General features: G+C 37.7%; 2 protein-coding genes across 2 annotated transcripts; both read right to left on the reverse strand.

Moving 5' to 3' along the window:
* Window positions 1-2,962: 2,962 nt before the first annotated feature.
* On the reverse strand, window positions 2,963-3,567 carry LOC141685873 (uncharacterized). Its single transcript, XM_074490974.1, has 2 exons — window positions 3,104-3,567; window positions 2,963-3,062 (listed from the first exon to the last, which is right to left on the reverse strand). The coding sequence occupies exons 1-2, from the start codon at window positions 3,565-3,567 to the stop codon at window positions 2,963-2,965; spliced, it is 564 nt and encodes a 187-aa protein (XP_074347075.1).
* A 66-nt stretch (window positions 3,568-3,633) lies between these two features.
* On the reverse strand, window positions 3,634-4,320 carry LOC141685940 (uncharacterized). The gene has a single exon (XM_074491035.1). It carries the CDS (start codon window positions 4,318-4,320, stop codon window positions 3,634-3,636), a length of 687 nt encoding a protein of 228 aa, XP_074347136.1.
* Between the last annotated feature and the right edge of the window lie 20,760 nt (window positions 4,321-25,080).

Below are 25,080 nucleotides of genomic sequence, written 5' to 3' on the forward strand. Positions count from 1 at the left end.
ACTACAAATTTTGTTTTGTCCCGATCCGGGTCCTTTATTGTGCATTTAGATCCGGATCCTCTTATTCCGGAATTTGACCTCCTTTTCTTGTGTTTCTACAGGTCTGCCTTATTTTAACCGTGACTTTCTCGAAATCATGTCTTCTTCCGCTTATGCCGCATCATTCAATACTCTTGGCCTGGCCTTCAAGACCACTAAGGGGGCCCCAGGACCTGGATCCAGGTCTGCTGACATCGAGGGTGGGGCTGAATCTTCTATTCCCCAGAACGTCTCAGACCCGAGTTATGATGCAGGCGACTCTGAGCCCGAGGTCCAGGAGATTCCGGATAACGAGGATCCCCCAAGGAAGAAAAGGAAGTCTGTCCCAACCAAGCCTTCCCGGGGCAAAACTGCCATTTCTAGCTGGGCCATCTGTGACTCGGAAGGAAAAGTCTCGGATGGGGATCCTGTGAAGGTTGGGACCAAGTCCCTGATTGACTTGGCTGGATTCATGTCTAGCATTACCTCTAAAGATGACTGGGAGGAGGTAGAGGGCTCCAGTATAGCTGCTACTTTCAAGAGGGTAACTGGCCAATTGGGTCAGGTAAAACCTCAATTACTTACTTTTTTTTGTTTTCCATCCGGATTGCATTTCCCTTAGTTTCTTCTTCGTATTTCTATGCTTAATCTCTTCTCTGACTTATTTCAGGTTGGGAGCGCCATCTCCATTTGCTCAGATATCACCTTCACAGAGGTCCGGGAGGCAAACAACCAGACCCGGGTTGAGAAAATTCGAGCTGATAGTTTGAAGGACGAGTTGGATGAGGCTCGGGAGGGCTTCAAGACTGTCGAATCTAGGTTAAATGAGTAGCTGAAGAATGAGAAGGCCCGGGCTGATGGTGTTGCTAAGGAAGTGGAGAAGCTTAAGGATGACCTGGCCGCGAAGGAGAACTTGAATAAGGAGGTTATCATCACCGAATTCAAAGCCAACGATGTTTAAAATTTTGAGATCGCTCAAGCAGGGGTTCCCGAGGTTCGCAGGGCCTGGATCGTGGCGGAGAGGCACATCAAGACTGATCCCCTGGCCAATTGGGGTAGCTTTATTCCGGAGTTTCTTGCTGCCAAATCTGTTGTTGAGCAGGGTCAGGGTGAACCGAAACCTTATGACGGTCCTAGCACCAGCTTCCTTTAGGTTTGCCCCAGATTTGTTTAGCTTTTTCGGGCCCTGCCCATGTAATTTCCATTTTCTAGGATTTCTGATTCCCGTACTCTGATTCAAACTATTTGTAATATTTGGACCTATCCGGATTGGTAGCCATCTGGATCTTGCTTTTAATTAGACTGACGCTTTATTAATTTGCTTGTTTAGAAGATATCATATTTTGTTTAAGCTCTTGATCTGGATTAGACGTTCTACCCGGGTGAGTTTGCTTTGCTGCTTGATCCGAATCCTGGCTTGGATTCTGACCGGAGTTGTTTCTGGCACTTAAAAAATATTTAGTGCACAAATGATTTTAATCCGGGTTGTGGCTATGGCCCCCAACTCGGATTGGGTTTATAGCCGGGTGGTTCCGGGTATGAAGCCCTATCAGGGTTAATTTTTGCTTTTTATTTTGCCTTTCAATCCGGGTATGATATCATATCTGGATTTATGGTTGCTTTTGATTTCTTATGTACTTAGAAAATAATCCAAGTACGCAATGGTTGACCCGGATTTGAATGCTTATCCGGGTTTGTTTTGCTTTTAATATTAGATTTCAATTCGGGTACGATTCCATAGCCGGATTGTTGTTTGCTTTTTCACTTAATATACTTAGAGAGTAATCTGAGTACATGATAACTATTTTCAACCCGGATTCGGATGCTTATCCGGGTTGATTTTTGCTTCTAATATTTGCTTTCAATTTGGGTATGACGCCATATCTGGATTGATGATTGCTTTTGTTTTTAATATTTGCTTTCAATCTGGGTATGCTGACAATCCAGATTGATGATTGCTTCTATTTTTAATATTTGTTTTCAATCCGGGTATGCTGACAGTCCGGATTGATGATTGCTTTTGATATTTTGCTCTATGTACTTAGAAAATTTCTAAATAAATAGTGGTTGATGTAAATCCGGATTTGAATTTCTATCTGGGTTTTCTAATTTTATTTTTTTGCTTCCAATCCGGGTATGAGACCATATCCGGATTGTTTTCTGTTTGCTTTACTGCTAAGGTAAAATAAATAACAACTTTTTGAGAAAGGAAAACTCTTTTCGTTAATTCGGGATTTTCATACAATGGTTCCTTGCCATGGGCTATTTGTTTTTGTTTATTTTTGGTTGCTTTTTCTACTGATAGGATTTTCTGAGCTTGAGTCCATGCTAAGTATTCGGGATCTCGGATTCATCCATATTCATGAGCTTGTATGTGCCTGGCCTTAGAACTTCCTTGATTTTATAAGGGCCTTCTCACCTTGGCATTAGCTTCCCAGTGTTGGTTGGATATGAGGCTTCTGTGTCTCGAAGTACTAGGTCTCCAAGTTGAAAGTTTTTGACCCGGGACTTCTTGCTGAAGTGCTCTTTAGTTTTTTCCTTGTATTTTTCCATTCTCTAAACAGTCTGGTCTCAGACTTCATCGATTAGCTCAATATTGCTTCTTAGCCCCTCCTCATTTGCTATTTCATCAAAGTTAATAGCTCGATGGGAGGAGGATCCTACTTCAATTGGTAGCATTGCTTCAGTTCCATAAGCCAGTTTAAAAGGTGTTTATCCTGTGCTTGTCCGGGGGCTTGTTCTGTATACCCATAGTACATTATGCAATTCTTTTGGCCATTTAGTTTTTCTTTCCTTGAGCCTTTTCTCAATTCCCTAGAGAAGGATCTGGTTGGTTACTTCTACTTGGCCATTCCCTTGAGGGTAGGCTACAGATGATTTCTTGTTCCGGATACCCCGCTCTTGAAGGTAAGATTTAAATTCTGATTCAACAAAATATGGCCCATTATCCGAGACCAGTACTCTCGGGATCCTGAACCTCATCAATATGTTGTCCATGAACTTGATGCAATCTTGCTGGTTTATTGTTCTCATGGCCTTTGCCTCTACCCATTTGGTCATATAATCAATTGAGACTAGAAAGTACCTGAGGTCTCCTTTAGCCCTGGGGAAGGGTCCCATGATATCAATGCCCCATACAGCGAAGGGGATTGATGACAAGACTGAGGAGGGTAGGACTGGGCACATCCGGGTCACATTGCTGAAGAGCTGGCATTCCTTGCATTTTTTCATAAAATCTATTGCATCCTGGTGAATAGTTAGCCAGTAGTATCCTTGTCTTATGATCTTGTGGGCTAGGGCCTTTGTGGACAAATGATCCCCACAAATCCCTTCGTGAACTTCCATCATAAAATACTGTGCCTCCCCTGGGCCAATACACTTTAGGATTGGAGATAAGAAGGTCCGGCGATAGAGTATCCCCTCTTCAATGAAGAATTTTGCTGCTTTGGCTTTTAACCTTTGAGCCTTCCCTTTGTCTTCCGGGAGCTCTCCCTTCTCCAAGTAGTTGATAAATAGAGTCATCCAATTCGGGCTGTTGTCTATTTCCATGACCTCTTCAGATTCTATGATTGGTCTCTGTACCTCTTCGAAGTAGACGGAGCAATCCAGGTCTGATTAGTTTTGAACCAGTTTAGATAGTGCATCAGCCTCTGAATTCTCCTCTCTACAGATTTGAAGGACTTGTGTTTTTGGTATTAAGGCAAGGTAGCTTTGGACCAGAGCCTGGTACTTGGCTAGAACTGGATCTTTGGCTATGTACTCGCCGTTTGTTTGTTTTACTATGATCTGTGAGTCGCTGTAGATTTTGAGATCCTGGATTCTGAGGGTTTTTGCTAGCTTCAATCCTGCTATCAGCGCTTCATACTCTGCCTGGTTGTTGATTGCTACGAAGCCAAAGGATATGGCAGTTTCAATTGTGAAGCCTTCCGGGCTCTTTTGAATGAGCCCTGCACCTGACCTTTCATTTGTTGAGGATTCATCAACTTTGAGAGCCCAGGCTCCTGGGTCATTATCATTGCTGCTCTCTGGGTCAATGCTCATAGGCCTAGGCTCGTCTTCCGGGAAGTTGTATTCTATTATGAAATCGGCCAACGCCTGGGCTTTGATTACTGTTCTTGGGATGAAACTCAAGTTGAATTGGCTCCAAGCAAATATATCAGAGTACCCTCGGAGTAATGATACCAGGTCTTCTATGAAGCTAGCCTCGAGTCCAGATCCTATATTTACCTTCTTAGAAGGATCGCTTGCATGGATCAGAATTTTTTCTGTTTCTACAGCAGCCACAATCTTGGCATGATCCATGCTTAATACCAACTGCTGGATCCGGACATCTGTGTTCTTCTTCATATAAACATGACACTGGGCTATCATTTCTTTTTGGTTGCTTTCCCTTACTTTACTTATTTCAGGGTTGGTTGCTTGCACAGTAGGAACGCCTTGTCCGAGGCCTGGGCTCAATTGAATCCTGTGACTTGATTGTTTTTTTGCTCTTTTGAGCTTGGCTTGGTTGCTTTTGGATCTAAGATGGACTCTATAATTTGGACTTCTTTTCTCGCATCATCCCTTGAGTGAGGGCGATGTTTCTTAATGCTTTGCTGTTTGCGAAGGACTACGACCTTCCTCTTGTTGTCTTGGTGAGTGTCAGCCATGACCAGGGTTTGGCTATAGCAACTTTTAGCGACCTCATAGTCTCCCTTAACTTCTCCTACCCCTGTTGGAGTTGGGAATTTGATTTTCAAGTATGATATGGAGGTGATTGCTTGGATCCTGGTTAGAGCTGATCGGCCAATTATGCCGTTGTAGGATGAGGGAGTGTTGATCACGTAGAATTTTATCACATGGGTGACTTGGTTTGGAACTGACCCAAATATTACTGGCAAGTATAAGGTTCCCTGGATCGGGACCAAATTATTCCCGAACCCATAGAGGAGGTCCTCTCGGCATTCATTTGAGCGCACGCTCCCTAGCTTTAGCCGGTCCACAGTATGCTTGAAGTGTATGTTTACTGAAGAACCATTATCTATCAGCATTCTCCTGACCTCATTAGCAAAGAAATCAAGTGTCACTACCAATGATTCGTTGTGGTTCGGGTTGACCCCTTCATAATCCTTGTTGCTGAATGAGATTACCATCTCCAGGTAGGATTGGATGGAGAGTACTTTATTTCCTGAGCCCGAGCTCCTAGAAGGGGAGTGAGACCCCCCTAGGACCACATTCACAATATTCTTTCCTCTCATTTGTATGTCTTCCTTCTAATTTGTCTCCCGAGAGATGTACTGATTCAGGTTACCCTTCTTTACTTGATCTTCAATGAAGTATTTGAGAGAGAGACAATTTTCAGTTTTGTGCCCATGTGTTTCATGATAGTCGTATTTTCTGTTGTAAGGCCTGCTCTCTGGGGGAGTCTGCATGGGCTTCGGTGGGTTATAGAATGGCTTTCCCTCGATCTCCTTTAGTATCTCTTCTCGAGTCCTGTTTAGTGGTGTCCAGTCTGGCTCTTTCGTAGGCTCTCTGGCTTGCCTAGGTGGACCGGGATCACTTTTTAATTCTGTCTTAGGACCCAGTCTTTGAAATATTAAAGTGTTTTGCACCACATTGGTCTTCTGGGCTTGTTGACTTTGCTTGAACTTCTTTTCCTGATGGTAATCCCCTTCGGTCGGTCATCAGAAGTTTTATTCCTGGATCCTCCATTTCGAGTCATTCTCATTGCATGGAGAACGTTTGTTTCCTTTATGAACCTAGCTGCCATTGAGTAGGCAACGGCTAGGCTTTGTGGCTCTTTGTTTATCAGCTCTACAATGTACCTCTTATTGTGTTCCGAATCTAGGTTCCTCTGAAATATGCTTAGAGCCTCCCTCTCATCAAGATTCGAAACTTTGTTATTGTCTTCCTGGAATCTCTGCATATAAGTTGAGAGTGCTTCGTTGTCGTATTGGCGGATTGTTTCCATGTGACACATGTGTATTCCGTGTGTCTTATTGGCTCTGAATCTTCTAAGGAAGGCCCCCCTGAACTCTTTCTAGGAGTGGATGCTTCGTGACGGGATCCTGCTGAACCATCTTTGAGCCCCCCTTTGAGGGTCGAGGCGAAGAACCTGGACTTTGTTAAGTCATTGTAGTAATATATTTGGGTGATTTGTTCAAAGTAATTGAGGTGCTCTTCCGGATCCCCCAATCCATCAAAAGAGTTAAAGTTGTAATGTTTGAGATTTTTCTGTCGAGGGATGGCTTCTAGGGAGTGACTGAATGGTGTAAGGGTTTCCCAATCTCCAATCCAGAATCTTTTTCCATTTTTCGTTGGAGCTCATAAATCATATCTCTCATATCCTTTTGGCCCTCCTCTTCGTCATCAGAAATGACCACGGGGGTAGGGTCCCTCCGGGTCCTCTTGCCTTTTGTCTTAGCTAGGAGCCTCTCTTCTTCTAGCTTCATCCTTTTCTGGATCGTTAGCTCAAGCTTTGCCTCTTCTTCTCTTCTTATTTGTTCTCTCATCTTTTCCAATTTTTTCTTTTTGGTTACTTCTGTCTCCTTCTTACTAGGCTATTTTTGATTCTTTTTTGCCCTAGCTCCAATTCGGTCGAAGATAGATCACCTAGATTGTTGAGAGTCCCCAGACTTTTCTTAATCATCCTCTTGCTCATATTCTACCTGAGCCCGAGCTTGTTCATCTCTGTAGAGCCTGATTGCTTCAGCTAGTTCATGGCTCGTTAAGTTGGCCATATGCTCATCTGCCACTGGAACATTTGTATACTTATACTGATTGAGCTCAATGACATTTCTGGCATCCCGGGGGTGTAACTATCCTTTCCAAGACCCGGGTATGCTGAGCCAACGGTTGCTCCTGGAGGGTCTCTCGGTCTCCCCCAGGTTCGTGAGCCTGAGATTGGTCCTGATCCTGGACCGGGGTACTGGCGGATGGCCTACCAACCGTACTTTTTCCTGCTCTTGCCATTACCACAATTGTATAAACAACTGACCAAGATTTGAGTCTAAAAATGAGGATCTAAGGTTGCTTTTTTGAAGATTACAAAAAAATTTCAGAATAATACCAAACAAACTTTCTGGGTTTTGCTAACAAAACTACTGAATAAGAACAGCAGGCTCTAGAACACAAAGACAATATGCAAACTAAAGTAGATCTGGGTTTTAAAACTATCAAAACTATCAAACACCAGGATTTAAGAATATCAAGATTATAAAACCCCAAACAATCAAAACTAAGAAACGAGGACGGGTTCGCACAAATATGGCCTAACATAATGAGCTCACACAAACATGGCTAAAATGAACATCATTCATATTCATGAGGGGGTATGGTTGCTTGTGTTCTTACAGGTTTAAGATGTGGACTCTCTTAAGTGTTTGCTGATGAAGGTGAATCCAGGGGCACCGAGACCCAAGGATGGAGTGCCCCTCCTTCTAGCACCAAATAATAACTCCGGTGAGCGGGGCGACTCCTTCCGATGATGTGCCTGGACCTTCTGGGTGTGAATGAGGTGCAGCTGCTGTTGGGCGCCTACAAAACAACACCGGAGGGGGTTTTTGTCCCCGCGGTGCCTCCGGTGTAAGAATAAGAAGCTGGTTGGGGAATATGAAGATAGAGAGGACTAAGTTTGCTGTGTGTGTATAGGCTGAGTGTATGAGAGTGTGTGTAATGAAAGTGTTTTTAACCCCTAAACCCTTCATCTTTTGGGGGTATATATAGCCCAAAGGTAGGGTTTAGGGGTTGGTACCTCTAGATCAGGGTCGTTGGTTCTTGGAGGTGGAGGACGCCTGGCTTGGGTGGATCGTGTACACGTGTCCAGGGGAGGACCACCCCCAGGGTGTCCTAACGGCACACTGACACGCGTCGTGTTTGTCAGATATATTGGTTATTGACAGCTGTCATTGTCATGTGCCTACGTACCCTTCCTTGGCGGGTTGCGGAATGTGCATGTGCTTGCTGGAACCCCCTTAGGGTGATCCTGGTTCAGGGCTGGATCCAGGTAGGCAGGTAATCCAGGTCATGGGGTGGAGCTGGGTAGACAGTTGATCCAGATCACAGGCTGGACCCCAGTTAGGAGAAGATCCAGGTCATGGGCTGGGTCCTGGTTTAGGAGATGATCCAAGTCCTAGGTTGGCCCTGAGCCTGGGTCTCTCCACTTGATTATGCTGAGTGAGGGGGTCCTGGCCCATCAATTGAGCCTGATACCCCTTAGATCCATGTTGGGCTCTAGCCAAGTTGCTTATACCCTATCATTCGCCCCCACTCCCTTATGCAGATATTCTGGATGATGGAGTAGAGTAGTATCACATAGTTGCTACTTTAGGAGAAAAAATCTTGTCCATCTGTTGCCCCCAATCCGGGTCTGATGTTGTAGATACCAATTCGGATTAAGGTAGAAGAATTTGGCTGCTTTAGAAAAAAAATCCTGCTCCCTGGTTGCCCCCAATCCGGATCTGGTGTAGTAGAGACCAATTCGGATTAAGGTAGATGAATTTGGCTGATTTAGAAAAAAATTCTGCTTCCTGGTTGCCCCCCAATCCGGATCTGGTGTAGTAGATACCAATCCGGATTAAGGTAGATGAATTTGGCTGCTTTAGAAAAAATCATGCTCCCTGGTTGCCTCTCAATCCAGACCTGGTTTATTAGATACCAATTCAGATTAAGGTAGAAGAATTTTGCTGCTTGGAAAAAATCCTGCTCACGAGTTGCCTCCCAATCCAGATCTGGTATGGTAGTGATAGACCCGGATTAAGGGGGGTCCTGGCCCATCAATTGAGCCTAATACCCCTTAGATCCAGGTTGGGCCCTAGCCAGGTTGCTTATACCCTATCACCCTCGGCTCCACCATTTTTATAAAATTTACCGTTAAACATTTTAAGGAGAATCCTTCGGAAGAATCTTACTAACTGCCTAAAACACTTTACATAATTGTTTCGTGTTTCAATAAGTCTTTTAGGGGCCTTAAACATGGTCTCAAAGTTACTCGAGGGGTAAGCGTTCGTTCACGAAATGCCATTATTTAAAACGGTCGTTTCTCCTAAACCGTAAATCGGATTAAAGCGAATCACATATCAAAATGAAGATTAAATCATAAAATATCTTAGCATGGCAGTGGTGAGTTCATAGCAGTGGGTCTTCAGGTCCAAAATTTAAGCACAAAAACAGTTTCTAGAAAACCGGGCATTACGACGGCTATACCTTAACGATTCCTGAATTTTAAACAACACCAAATCAACACCAATTCAACAATCCAACATCCACTAATATCAAACAAAACCCATTCATCTAAAAACCATTATCATCCAAACAATCCAAACTTAAAACTAAGGGTTCAAGAGTTTATACCTTCCTTGGAGAGTGGATAGTCACTAACAAGCCTCTGGGAACCTTGATCTATGCTTAAACAACCTTAAAATCAAAGTAAGTTACTATTCACTACTTTTAATCATCATCTTTGATGAATTAATTGGACAATCTAGGCATGGTTTCTTAAGCTTAAACTCATGGCTTGTCTTCGTTATGAAATATGAAATCTATAGAAACAAACCTTGCCATTTTCCATGGAGAGTAGCTTGTGTAACATCCGGGATATCGCGTGTAATTATTTTTATTAATAAATAATTTTTATATGATTATTATGTAATTTTTGGTGAATTATCTGATGATTGGTGCGAATATGTGGATGCTTATATGTGATACAATATAAGTATGTTAATTTTAATATGTCCAGAATAAGATATAGATAATTAAGGTATTTTTCTGGCAATTTTTGGAGTGTTATATGATTTTATAATGATTTATTAATTTATTAATTATTTTCTGAATAATTATAAAATTATTTTATAAAGCCGGGAATCGTCCAACCTCAACTGTTTTTACGTTTTTACAACCCAAAACTCTTCCGAAAACTCCTTCCTAACCTAATCTGGTAATTTCGGACATTTTCCGTGTTTTGACTTTTTCGATCCGGATTACGGTTTGACCCGTGCGCAGCCCGGCGCAAGATTTTCGATACGATAATCATTTCGGTAAATCATCGAAACCCGTATTCTCAAAAGACGGGATATTTTTACGTTATTTTCATATAAAATATTTTATAAGAAGCCCGGTTTGGATAATTATCCAATACGGGTATCAAATCGGATCGTTTTTACAGTTACTTAGCGGCTAACTAACTAATTTAACGATCCAAAATGAACCAATATTCCAAAAATATAAATAGCCCTTTTATCATTTCATTTTATTCGTATAATCATAATCAGTCAGTAGAACCCCGTAAAATACAGAGAAAATATCGGATTAATATCGTGTTCTTGAGAATCAAGCGCACGAACGAAGGCGTTATCGAACTCCGATTCGGGCGTGCAGCATATCAAAATGAAGCTCTCGAAATCTTCTTTCTGAATCAACCATCTATTTTTGCCCAGAAATCAAGGTATTTTTCTGATTTAATTATTTAAATTCCAATTAAATATTGATTAAAATATGATTTTTTGTTCGTGATGTTGTTTGTGTGATTTGATGGCATAATCTTGTAGATAATCTCTTCCTGGTCATTTTGGTATATTATATGATGAATTTGGAGTTCAAGAACACATAGAAATTGATGTTTGATTCTCTGCATGAAAAACTAGGGTTTATGTTCTTGAATTTTATTAATTCAAAATTAGGGGTTTCTATTCTGCTGAGTCTGGGTGAAAACCGTGACCACCAATGCATTCAGGAGATTCTCAGGAAACAATTCGTAATTTTTGTTTGATTCTAGAGTCTTGTTCGAAAATATCAGAAAATTTTGAAGCTCGCCTATGGCGAGACTTCGGCGGAGATTTCTGGGAAAACCCGAAGTCCTTCAGCAATTTTAACCTCATAATATTGTTCCTGGAAACCAAATCTTCAAATCTGCACCTTTCTGACAATTTATGGAATTGCATGTGTTTTTCCGGCGAGCTCGGGGCGGCGCTAATGGCTGCTGCCGCCGCCGGAGCCGGTAGTGGGGTAGATAAGGGTGAAAATCACCGTTTGACCCCTGTATTTTTGAGAATCTTGCAAATCAGTCCCTGCTGTTTTATAAGTTAACAAAAATTGGATTTCTGTTTTAAATTATTTAACAATGATATTTTTATTATTCTAAAAATCAGAAAATAGTTATTTAATTATGTTAAATTCAGGAAATTATTTTAAATATTTATTTATTCAAAAATAAATCAAAATTATTTTAGTAATTAATTTTAATTAGTTTTTAATTATTTTAATTAATCGATTAATATATAATTAATTGATTAATTAATTTAGTTAATTATTAATTAGTTATTAATTAATTTAATAATTAGATTTAATTATTTAAAATTGATTTAAAAATTCCGAAAAATAGTTTCGAGCTTTAAAATATTGTTTAAAATTATTTTCAAAGCTCGATAATTATTATAAAATTATTTTAAAGTCAGATTTGGGTGTTCAAACCCTATTATTTATTTATAAAATGATTCGGAGTCCAATTTTTATTCCGAAAAATGTTCAAAAATTCGTATTACATACGTGAAAAATCATTTTGACCACGAATCTTCTTTGAAAAATTATTTTGATCGAATATCTTGCATGCTATATGGTACGTGCTATCTGATTGATGTGTTATATGCCTATATGGTTATTGTTTGACTGTTTTAGTCATAACTTTTAATCCGTAAATCGGATTTGGGTGAAACGAAGGGTAGATAAAAGCTTATGACGTTTATGTGACGATTAGAATAATACGAGTATGAATAATTGATAGATACTTGTGATGCCTAGCAGAGTCAGCAAGGCATAGAAATGGAAGTCAGTGATCCATAAATAGAATCAAAGCGTAGAAAGAGAAGAAAAGTGATTGATAAATAGAAGCAAGGCATAGAAAGAGAAGAAAAGTGGTTGATAAATAAAACTGTTAGATGAGTACAAGTAAAGTGGAAATCATCGGTGATAAGGCAAGTACTTCTGAACTTCTCTTCAAGATATATTGCAAATATTTTCGAACTGTTTTCATAACATGTCGCTATTATTCAACATAATTCATATTCTATATTGCAAGTGCTTTAAACTATTTAACCTTGAACCCTGATTCTTATTGATCTTGAGCCACAAACCTTATTCTTCGTAAACCATTGATTGTTGAATTCCCAGATACGAGCCATATACATACGATACTACTCCACAAATACATATCTACCACATACTGATTCTGATATTGAATTTCTTAACATACCAACCCTTATTCCTTGTTAACAGAAGACCAATTCTTGGAACCCTTGAACCCTTGGTCTTCTACTTTCCGATTCTTTCCTTGATTAAAAGCTAATCTTTTTGAATTCCTTGTTATACTTACATGGTATTATGAATCACCCTATGCTTCAAGATAAATGTTGTTTATGATGCAGCTTATTGTTTAGATTGGTTATCATTTTGAATTATTTAGAATTGGATGGTTTTATAAATGTGGACAGATTCGTGGTCAGACTAGACTCATGGTCATAATAGGCCAATGCGTGCCTTAGATCCAGTATATAGAGCAAAGCTGGGAGCATTGCTCGGGGTTAGTGCGTGACTGATCAGCAGCCTAACCTTGGTTTTTTAAATGAACAGTGAATATCCAATTCTAATCATTGCTTATTCAGAAACTAGATTCTTCTGAATCATTTCAGTTGGTAATTGTTTAACCTCAGTTATTGCTATTATGACTTGCTGAGCTAGTTAGCTCACTCTTGCAAATCTTTTTATATTTTCAACAGTTGAAAAAGGAAATGATTGGTAATGAGGATTCCCAGTCCAGTGTGCGAGCTAGGATTCCAGGTTAAATCAGATCGAGCTAGCAGGAGCTTTATATTATTGATGAGTTATGAAAGATTGTAAGAACAATACCATTATCAGATGTAAGTTGAACTAGTTGGGATTCGGTACGATGTAATAACAGATAAGGTTGTGGCTTATTTTCATACTTGAACCTGTTGCGATCCATGGTTGCGAAAAGAGGGGTCAATGCATATAATATTTTATATACAGATTTATATATTGTGTGTGTGTTGTGAGCCCCAAACTTCTGACCCGGGTTTGGAGGGCGTCACAGGTTGGTATCAGAGCTACATGTTATAAGTCACTGAAACAAGCCTAGATTGTCGGGAATGGATAGAGGATTAGGATTAGGATTAGGAAATAGAAAGAGAGAACGTTGAGAGATTGAGTGTGATTAAATAGTAGGTTTTAGTGAGATTTGTGATGAAATTCGACATCCTTATCTAGCGATGCAATTTTCAGATGGCGGCGATGGAAGATTCTTTTATTTCCAGATCATCTGAAGATTCGGAGCCTTCATTCGGAAGACTATCATCTGATTCACACCTTGCTCGTCCACCGATATTTGCCATGTCACCTCTTGTTGCGACGGTTGCACCTTTTCACATTATTATCTCATCCCCTGATGCGAGGCTATCTATTCGAGAATTCCCCCCACACGCTGATTCTAGTTCTACTGGATATTCAGTTGTGAGCGCATCTTTTCTGTCTACTCTACATTCTGTTCTATAACATCCTTTTAAAACTCGTCTTATGCAGTAACAACACCCAGAAGGATGGATTCAAAAGTTATAAAATATAGTGAGTACACAAGGCATTAAGAAATGTTAGAAGAACCTAGAGTGAGGATACGTGTATTTCAGAAGACAGCCACTACCAGGTTATAGGGAGCTACTAATGAGTATTCCACCCACGATTATCTTGTGGAGTGAGCTAGATGAATCTTTAAACAAATTTGAGAGGATTGGAAATCGAGAGTTTTCTTGAAATTATATGATGATGATATGATCAAACATGATACGTATAGAAGTAATGTGATATCAATCGACCTTGTGTTATAAAATAAATCTGATGATTACTGGATAGATTTGTTATACTTAGTAACCGTAAAAGATGAGGATGAGAATGTTACCAGTATGGAAGACTAGAGGTGAAGATACGAATAAGATAGTACGCAACGGTAACTGGAGTTTTGTTAACCAATGAATGCAAAACGGACCCAATAAGGGGTAGAATATATATGGAAATGAATGGGCTCTTATCTGATTATTTTTCTAATTGGATTCCTTGCGATAGTTGAGAAGGATGAAAACTAACTCATATAGTAATGACGACCATGTGTATGACTTTCAAAATTTTAAACCAGTTTTCCAAAGAGATTTCTCTTCACAATTTTTTTTTAAAATTCCTTGGAACAAAACAAGTTTTAAAAACTTGGTTGTCCAAATACTACTTGAGTTTCTTGTTTGATTCATATAATCCAGACGAATACTTGTTTTAGAAATTAGTATTGTTCGTTTAGAAGGACAAATGGACCCGCTATTAAGGAGAAACAGTTTATCCAATTGCTGAGACGATTAGAGCACGAGGAGTATGTCGATTCACGAGAAGCTGAGTACGAGCAAAGAAGATTAAGGAAATCTCTAGACCGTCTAAAGGGAGAACGTTATTAGAAAAAGAGGCGACAAATTGAACGATTAGCAGCATAAGCGAAATTTGAAGTTATGAGTTTAAATCTCGTAAGATTGCAAATAAAATCGCATATGAACGTGGAAGCGTGACGCTAAAGATACAAGACCTAATAAATGGGAAATTATTTTAATGATCGATTCAAGAAAGCATTTCTGAGAACTTTCTAAAATTAATACACGACTTGGCATGAGATCTATTGATCGGAAAAGCATTGAAGCTATAAACAGATAAAATGCGAATGACGACCAATGATATCATTCTTATAAATCTTGAGTAAAGTATGAACTTCTTTAATGATCAGCTTTATAAGGTGATTGTTGAATCCCTTTCAAATCATTCCTTTTTCAAAACATTGTTTCCTAATTGGGACAAGTAGTATTATGGTGTGACAATTTGTCGAAATGACAAAAAGTTGTTGGATTTTAATCGCAGCGGGGGCATGGTAAAACACTTTTACACATATAAAATCCAAATAAAAGCATATAAATCGTGAATAAAAATTCGAGGGATCGAATCTAACCTTTTTAAAATAATTCGGAGACAACGATCAGAGATCCATAGCAGTTGCTCCTCAAGTGTGAAGCACTCCACCGGTATCCACCAAGAAAACGATGTTAAGGAGGAGGAAGGAGGTGGAGAGAATTGGGTTTTCCAAACTTTTTGGGTTTTCGGGTTTGATGTGGGTTCGAATAAAATAGGGTCTATAATAGTGTATTTATAGGCAAAATTTTCAGCTGAAATTTTCCCATAAATATTATTATTATTATCCCATTTATTATTCTCATTAATAATTAAAACACCTTTTAATCATTAATCCTTTTTCTAAACACTTTAGAAATAATTCTCTCTCTTGATTTAATTTCCAAAAATTAAATCCTTTAATTAATAATATTAAGAACTTTTATTAATTAATTTATAATCAATTAAATCTCATTTAATCAATTATTAAATTTGCCAATTAATTATTTATTTCACAAATACATAATTATTAGCCATTATTAATTAATTCCTCCACCATTAAATCATTCTCTTTTTATGGTGTGACCCTGTAGGTTCAATATTAAGCCGGTAGTAGAAATAAATAATAATAAAACTATTTTATCATTATTTATATAAATTCTCTAATTTATTAAATATGATTAATTAATTAATCACATTTATTCTACATCGTGAGGGATACTTCTCAGCGTATCGCGACTATCTGGATAATATGAATTCACTGCTGAGAATACCAAGAACCTATTCAGTGAATAGTTACCGTACAATAAACTCCTTCTACCCTACAATGTCCCGATTAAATACAAGGCATGGATCTCGTGTCAAGCCTATCTAATTCAATCACTTGCTTACCATTTACTATGCGTAGTTCTATGCAAATTAGAAACTCCTTTCTAATTTCATTTACTCTGGCCAGAGATTCATGAACTAGCATAAGTGGATCAGCCTTGAACATTCGCTTCCTTCACTGGAAGGGGTAGATCCTTTATTGATCATACACTATCTTCGTGTACAAATTCCTATACCCAGAAGAGCCCTAATAATTGTCCCTGGAGACTAAGAACTAAACTAAAGCATAGTTCAGTGTACACAAGATGACTATGATGATCTCAAGTCTAAGGATACTTGTACAACTATCACTATGTGAACAACTGCTAACACGTGAGTGAACTCCATCAGTTGTTCAGCTGTGCGAGTCATGTTCAGTGAACTTATTCCATAATAAGCACCTACATACTAGCTATAGTGTCACCACACAAATGTCTATGAGAACAGACATCCTTCATAATGAAGCAAGCATAGTATGTACCGATCTTTGCGGATTATTAATTACCAGTTAGTAATCCTATGACCAGGAACTATTTAAGTTTAGAGTTATCATCTTTTTAGGTCTCACTATTATGATCTCATCATAATCCATAAAAAGCTTTACTCTAAACTATGGTATATCTTATTTAAACACTTAAATAGATAAAGCCCGTAATAAAAGCAAAACAAGTCTTTATTAATATCAATGAAATCAAAATAGATTACATAAATCAAACTCTTTGATTGTCTCATCAAAACGAATGTTCCATCTTTCGAGAAGCTTGCTTTAAACCACATATTGTTCGCAGTAGCTTACACACTAGGTTTTCATTTCTCTTGGAAAGAAAACCATCTGGCTAATTGCCAGATCACATAGTCGTAGTAAGCAGCAATCGCAAGCAAAATCCGAACTGATTTTAACAGGGCTACAGGTAAAAGGTTTCATCAAAGTCAATCCATTGCCTTTGTTTGAACCCTTTTGCCAAAAGCCTGGCCTTAAAGGTCTCCACCTGGCCATCTGCTCTAATCATTCTTACGTATACCGTATACATAGATTCCATTCCGGATTTCATGGCACTATGCCATTTCTCTGAGTAAATACTACTCATAGCCTCATTATAGGTCATAGGGTCGTCATCATCAATGATCGACAACTCATTGTCATTCTCAATGAAAAGGCCATAATACCTCTCAGGTTGGCGAGACACTCTCCATGATCTATGAATGGGCTGTTCCACAAAAGGTTGTTCAGTCAGAACAGGTGTTTCCACTTGATCCGTAGTAGTTTGTGCTTCTTGAACTTCATCAAGTTCAATTTTACTCCCACTGTTTCCTTCAAAGATAAACTCCTTTTCCAAGAAGGTAGCATGTCTGGAGACAAACACCCGATGATCGGTGTAAAAGTAATACCCTAAAGTCTCTTTAGGATATCCCACAAAACTATATCTTACGGATCGATATTCCAGCTTATCTGGGTCAACTTTCTTGACATAAGCTGGACATCCCCAAATCTTAACGTGTTTAAGACTCGGTTTCCTTTCTTTCCATATCTCATACGAAGTTTGAGGAACAGATTTTGGAAGGCACCTTATTCAGTAAATATGCTGAGGTTTCCAATGCATAACCCCATAGGAATACTGGAAGATTTGCATAGCTCATCATGGACCGAACTATGTCTAACAAAGTTCGATTTCTCCTTTCAGATACCAATCTGGAGGAGTCCACTGGGAGACTATACCATTTACTTTGAGATAATCTAGAAACACTCCATTAAAGTATTCACCACCTCGATCTGATCGAAGAGTTATAATACTATGTTTGGTTGTTTCTCCACTTCATACTTATATTCTTTGAACTTTTCAAAGGCCTCAGACTTGTGTTTCATCAAACACATATCCGAATCCAGATCTATCATCTATGAAAGTAACGAAGTATGAAAATCCAACCATGGCTTGCGTAGACATTGGTCCACATACATCTGTGTGTACCATTCCTAGCAAATCTGCAGCCCTCTCTCCATGTCCACTAAATGGAGACTGCAGTGCCACTATGAAGTGAGATTTTCATCATCCCTTTTCTTTCATTAGTTTGTTCAATCTGAAGTAAATTATGTCACATACATACAGACCATTAATTAAAGCACCACGTCCATAAAGAATATTATCTCTAAGAATAGAACATTCATTATTCTCAATAATAAATGAAAATCCAGCCAAGTCTAACATGGGAATAATATTCCTCACAATCGAGGGAACAAAATAACAATTATTTCAAACAATAGTCTTGCCCGTAGGCATATGTAAATGAAATGATTCTACATCTTCAGCAGCAACTCTTGCTCCATTTCCCATCAGTAGAATCACCTCCTCTTCCTCAAGAGTCCTACTTCTCCTTGGTCCCTGCAACAAATTGCAGATTTGAGAAACACAGGCGGTATCTAATACCCAAGTAGAAATGACATATTCACTTCTATCATGAACATACCTGAATCAGAAGCGGTAGTCTCACTACCCTTCTTCTTCTTCAATTCTGCAAGGTAAACCTTGTAGTTACTCTTCCAGTGCCCCACCTTGTTACAGTGAAAGCAAACAACTTTGCTCTTGGGGTCTTCAGCTTTTGGTGGAACCGGCGTTTTCTCACCTACTTTCTTCTTCTTAGAAGAGTTCCTCTTCCTTTTCTTAGGATTGGAATCTTCACCAATTAGAAGAACAGAACTCTTCTTAGGGGAAAAATTCGATTCCGCAGTCTTCAACATGTTGTGGAGTTCAGGCAGGCTGACATCCAACTTATTCATGTGAAAGTTCACAACAAACTGCGAGAACGAACTTGGAAGCGATTGCAAGACCAAGTCTTGGCTCAGCTCCCCATCCATGGCAAAACCAAGTTGTCCAAGACGTTCAATCAAATTGATCATCTTAAGTACATGGTCATTCACAGATGATCCCTCAGACATCCTACAACCGAACAGCTCCTTCGATATCTCATATCGAGCTGTCCTCCCTGCCACATCATACAACTCTTGTAGATGCATGAGGATAGTGTGAGCATCCATATGCTCATGTTGCTTCTGTAGCTCAATGTTCATGGAAGCTAGCATTATGCATTGAGCAACATTTGCATCATCTAACCACTTACGATACATAACATGTTCATCATTATGTGCATCACTAGCAGGTTCAGTAGGCTTAGGTGAGTCAATCACGTATTCCAGCTTCTCAATCCTGAGAACAATTCTCAAGTTTCGAAGCCAGTCAGCATAATTAGGACCAATCAATTTATGAGCATCTAGTATGCTCCTGAGTGATAGTGCAGAAGACATAATGTATATTGTAAATCTGTAAATGATAAACATATAACAACACTTAACAAATATTCAATTTTATTTTAAAACACTATATGAATCGGGTCTTTATTCATAAGTGGCTCCCACTAGTTTTCCTAATTTATTCAACCCCCTACGTGAAAAATTAAGCATTCATAATGCTAGTGGGAATAGGGATCCTACATTCCATTACACGACCCCGGCTGTAGCACGAACCGCCATGTAATGTTCAATAGGCAGACAACTCTTGTCAATTACATCTCATGTTATTCCCTAATCAAACTTTAGCCTCTTGAATAATTGAGTCTCGGCTGTAGCACGACAAACTCAATATTCTAAGTCAAGTCTAACCCAACATTTCGTATAGTTGAATCAGTCCCCAAAGGCCCACGGCTGTAGCACGTACCGACCTTTAGATTCTTATTCAATGTACACATCTCTATGTAATAGACAAGTATTTCTTATTTCGAAATCAAAGCCCTCGGCTGTAGCACGAACCGACAATGATTCAAAAATAAGAACTACTTTTCTATCATGTTGGAAGGCTATGACCGACACAAGCCCGTTGTGTCATTGGCCAATTACTACTTGATATTATTTAATTTTAGAGGGATTATATTACGTTACAATCATAATCATATTATAAAGATATTCTTCCTTTTAAATTAAATATTTCAAATCAATAATCAATAATCAGATGATTCCCAGATCGGGTGGAGCATTGTCAAGAGGCGTCACTTAATAACCCTTTCTTACAGATAGAAATATGTTGTTGACAGAATCATCCTTTCTCTCATATCAAAAATTCATATTCAATTACCTGTTTCACAAACACAAGAATATCATGATTGTATTCATAATATTATTCTTAAGGTTATGAAACAATTTCACTATACTAGGTTGTCTAACAAACGCCTTATGTTCATTTAAGTTCACCTAAATCTATCATCGCATGATAAACTAAGCATATATCACATATATCAACATGAATAAACATCAAGGTAGGCATGTTATATCATCTAGCACATTAGTCTAAGCATTATACATCTCTATGTATCACATGAAGCATTTAAAAGCAATTAAAACAGTCAAAAACAGCTTTAAAACACTTCATGGAAATATAAACAGTTCAAAACTTTTATATAAACTAAAATTGATCACTCCATTAGATCCGTCTCGGAAAAACGAATCCAACGGTATATTGCACGCCCAAAACGGAGTTACGAAACTCCCAGAAAATCAATTTTAAAATCAACAGACGGGCTGTAACGCATTACATGAACGCGTTATAAGCCCTGTAACGCATTCCGGTGCTGCGTTACAAGGGTGTAACGCATTCCGTGAATGCGCCACAGGTGTATCACGCATTCCCGGAATGCGTTACACCCCTATATTTTTTTTTCAGCAGCCGCCGCCTGCTTTTCTGTCTCGAACTCCGCGCCTGACATACCTGACAGCCGTACCCTTCCATTCCGTGCAGCACAGTACAGCAACAACACAGATATATACATACAAACTAACAATTTATATATATATATATGATTTATTTAATTACGAATTTTAATTACAAGAACTTCAAAAATTCATAATAAAAAATCTATAAATCATAAAATTATGAAAAAAATACCCAGACGATCTACAACAATTGTAGAACCCAAATCAACATTCAAAATTATTCTAAGAAACGATTTCTCATCAGACAAAATTAAATCATGATATAACTTGTAAAAATCATAATTAATGCATACAAGCATATAAAATTCTGAAATTTTAACCACTGATCTATATGCATACAACCTATGCTCTGATACCATTGTTGGATTTTAATCACAGCGGGGGCATGGTAAAACACTTTTACACATATAAAATCCAAATAAAAGTATATAAATCGTGAATAAAAATTCGAGGGATCAAATCTAACCTTTTTAAAATAATTCGGAGACAACGATCAGAGATCCATAGCAGTTGCTCCTCAAGTGTGAAGCACTCCACCGGTATCCACCAAGAAAACGATGTTAAGGAGGAGGAAGGAGGTGGAGAGAATTGGGTTTTCCAAACTTTTTGGGTTTTCGGGTTTGATGTGGGTTCGAATAAAATAGGGTCTATAATAGTGTATTTATAGGCAAAATTTTTAGCTGAAATTTTCCCATAAATATTATTATTATTATCCCATTTATTATTCTCATTAATAATTAAAACACCTTTTAATCATTAATCCTCTTTTTAAACACTTTAGAAATAATTCTCTCTCTTGATTTAATTTCCAAAAATTAAATCCTTTAATTAATAATATTAAGAACTTTTATTAATTAATTTATAATCAATTAAATCTCATTTAATCAATTATTAAATTTGCCAATTAATTATTTATTTCACAAATAAATAATTATTAGCCATTATTAATTAATTCCTCCACCATTAAATCATTCTCTTTTTATGGTGTGACCCTGTAGGTTCAATATTAAGCCGGTAGTAGAAATAAATAATAATAAAAATATTTTATCATTATTTATATAAATTCTCTAATTTATTAAATATGATTAATTAATTAATCACATTTATTCTACATCGTGAGGGATACTTCTCAGCGTATCGCGATTATCCGGATAATATGAATTCACTGCTTAGAATACCAAGAACCTATTCAGTGAATAGTTACCGTACAATAAACTCCTTCTACCCTACAATGTCCTGATTAAATACAAGGCATGGATCTCGTGTCAAGCCTATCTAATTCAATCACTTGCTTACAATTTACTATGCGTAGTTCTATGCAAATTAGAAACTCCTTTCTAATTTCATTTACTCTGGCCAGAGATTCCTGAACTAGCATAAGTGGATCAGCCTTGAACATTCGCTTCCTTCACTGGAAGGGGTAGATCCTTTATTGATCATACATTATCTTCGTGTACAAATTCCTATACCCAGAAGAGCCCTAATAATTGTCCCTGGAGACTAAGAACTAAACCAAAGCATAGTTCAGTGTACACAAGATGACTATGATGACCTCAATTCTAAGGATACTTGTACAACTATCACTATGTGAACAACTGCTGACACGTGAGTGAACTCCATCAGTTGTTCAGCTGTGCGAGTCATGTTCAGTGAACTTATTTCATAATAAGCACCTACATACTAGATATAGTGTCACCACACAAATATCTATGAGAACAGACATCCTTCATAATGAAGCAAGCATAGTATGTACCGATATTTGTGGATTATTAATTACCAGTTAGTAATCCTATGACTAGGAACTATTTAAGTTTAGAGTTATTATCTTTTTAGGTCTCACTATTATGATCTCATCATAATCCATAAAAAGCTTTACTCTAAACTATGGTATATCTTATTTAAACACTTAAATAGATAAAGCCCATAATAAAAGCAAAACAAGTCTTTATTAATATCAATGAAATCAAAACAGATTATATAAAAAGTTATTCCTAAATCCTAATACATGATTGGACTTAGGACATATTCCTTTCAAAAGTCTGGTGGGACGCCATCTAATCATGTGTTGTGTACCATATGGTATGAAAGACTGGCCATCTTGAGTACTAATATGATTTTCTCATTCCTATTCAAATCATTATTCATTCTTTCTTCTTAAATCCTGATTTGTTGATTCATGAATTTCTCCGATTGTTTCCTTGTACTCTTATTCCTTACAAAAATTTCTAATTAGAATTATATACATAAATTCCTTCTTGTATATGGTCTACTCTTTGAATGTTTCAAAAAGGAAGCGAAATGAACTCGTGTAGCAGACAGAGTTACGTAACAAGTGTGGACAATTACAAGCTGAAGGATGGTGGACATTTACGTCTAGAGAAGAACTATTACGTCGATAACGAAATAGTTGCGAGAGCATTAAATCAAAGGCGAAAAATCTATATACATGATACGTTTCGAGTTTGAGATTTTGACAGGAATTGGAGTAATTAGCAAACCGTATGAGGTAAATTAACCAGAGAAACAAGAAAGTAAAGTTGCATGTATCAGATGAGGCACATGATCGATTGGACAATGAAGGTGAATGAAGAAATTCTTAATAATAACCAGATAATCGATTAAGACGTTGTAAAAAATGAAACATACCTCAATCATGTGGGAGATATTTCTCATGAAGATTCGAGATCGAAGAAATGCTAGATACGAATAAACTTTAAGTGTGTTCATCAATGGATGGTTGGACTTTTCCACTCAAGAAAGTGCGTTGTGGTAAAATTACGCTTGTAGCAGGGTCGGCAAAGAAGGTTCAATATGGAAAGACATAAGAGGAGATGAAGGTATGGTGGGTTGACTGCAACAATTTTTAAGATGTGAAGTTCTAAAACCAAATGAACTCATTCGCAAGATTTTTAGAGTGTTGGTTGAGACCAGGTGTTGGTCATCAGAGGTTGAACAAGTTAATTAATAAGAACAAATGTGTATTACCAAGAATAGACGATTTGTTAAGTAAAGAGCTTTACTTAAAACATGAACTAGAAGAATTCTGGAATAATTTATAATTATACTCAGTATTGATTTTCTGTTATAATCAGAAGATATGAGAAATGACATGGTATCATCAGGATCGTTCGCTATAATCCTAGGTTGAACTAAAATATGGGTTGTACTGGTTAGTATTATATGCGGTGGTGACGTAATGAATTTAGAATGTGGCGGTGGATTGGTATATTTGAAGGTTGATGATTGTTTGGTTGAGTGACTGTTGGTTGTTTGATTGATTGTTGATGTCCGCTTGCGTCCGACTGGTAATTAATAATATAAAGGAGATGCTGCCCAAATTTTCAGAAAATTTCCCTACTTTTAAAGATAGAAAGTATACTTCTGTGTGTAATTGATATTCTTATGATACTCCAAGTAATTGTGATCTTGGTTCTCGAGGGAGGTTGTTACATCCAATCCGACTATATGTAATTGGTTTTTGATTTAATTTAGCTAGTCATAACTTGGTACAATTGATCAATTAAGTAAGTTAATTGGCTAATTTTATCAATTAATGGTCAGTTAGATGGAAATCGATTCCAATTAATTTTGATGTAACTTTCAAATTCGAAATCAAAATAATGAGGAATTGGGGAGAAGTAAGGACGCTGGTAGAATTTAGAAATTGTTGCAAATGTGTGAGTTTTTGCGTGGGTGAATACGCCTGTCATAATGAGCAAGAGAAATAAAAAGTCATTTGTATGGACACGTGAAGAGCATGTTTTCAGGAGCTAAAGATTTAAGATGAAGCAACGAGAAGAAAGGAAGAAGGGAGATGGAATAAAGCAGAGATTAATAACTACACTAATATGGATTTTATTAGACAGTCAAGGAGATTTTATCATCTGCAACAAAGTTTTATCAAAGGATGTCTTGTTTCTAAATTGTTTTAATAATTATACAATAATGATTCGTCAAGTATTTCTGTTTTGGGATAAAGTGTGAGATATAGTTTTAATTCAGTTTCCGATTGATGTTGATACTTAGGTTGTTGTTAGATATCGGAAGTGGTATTAATACAGATGATTGATGTTTACTTCATAATGGGATGTTGTGAGCATCAAAGTTTATATTAATATCTAATTTGATATGACAATAAAATGAGTACTAATGTCAAGAGTTCGGTTTTGAATAAGCTATGAGAATGAAGAACGGAAATGGAAAAGGAAGTGGAATCAAAAAGTGTGATAAAGAAACTTCATAAGATGCCAGGAAAAGTAAACGTAGTAATAGATGCATTAATCAAAAAGGAAAGACCGAACATGTTGACAGTGTCAGAAGAATTATACAAGGAATTTCAAAAGTTGAAATTGGAAGCCAGAGTTTGCAAACCTAACAATGCAAATATGTATAGTATGACTTTCCAGCCAGAATTGCTAGAGAAGGTACAGAAATATCAAGAGAAAATAATAGATCAAGATATTAACATTAGAGAATATATA

The sequence above is a fragment of the Apium graveolens genome, chromosome 1 (assembly GCF_009905375.1).
Source record: "Apium graveolens cultivar Ventura chromosome 1, ASM990537v1, whole genome shotgun sequence".
Classification (NCBI taxonomy): Eukaryota; Viridiplantae; Streptophyta; class Magnoliopsida; order Apiales; family Apiaceae; genus Apium; species Apium graveolens.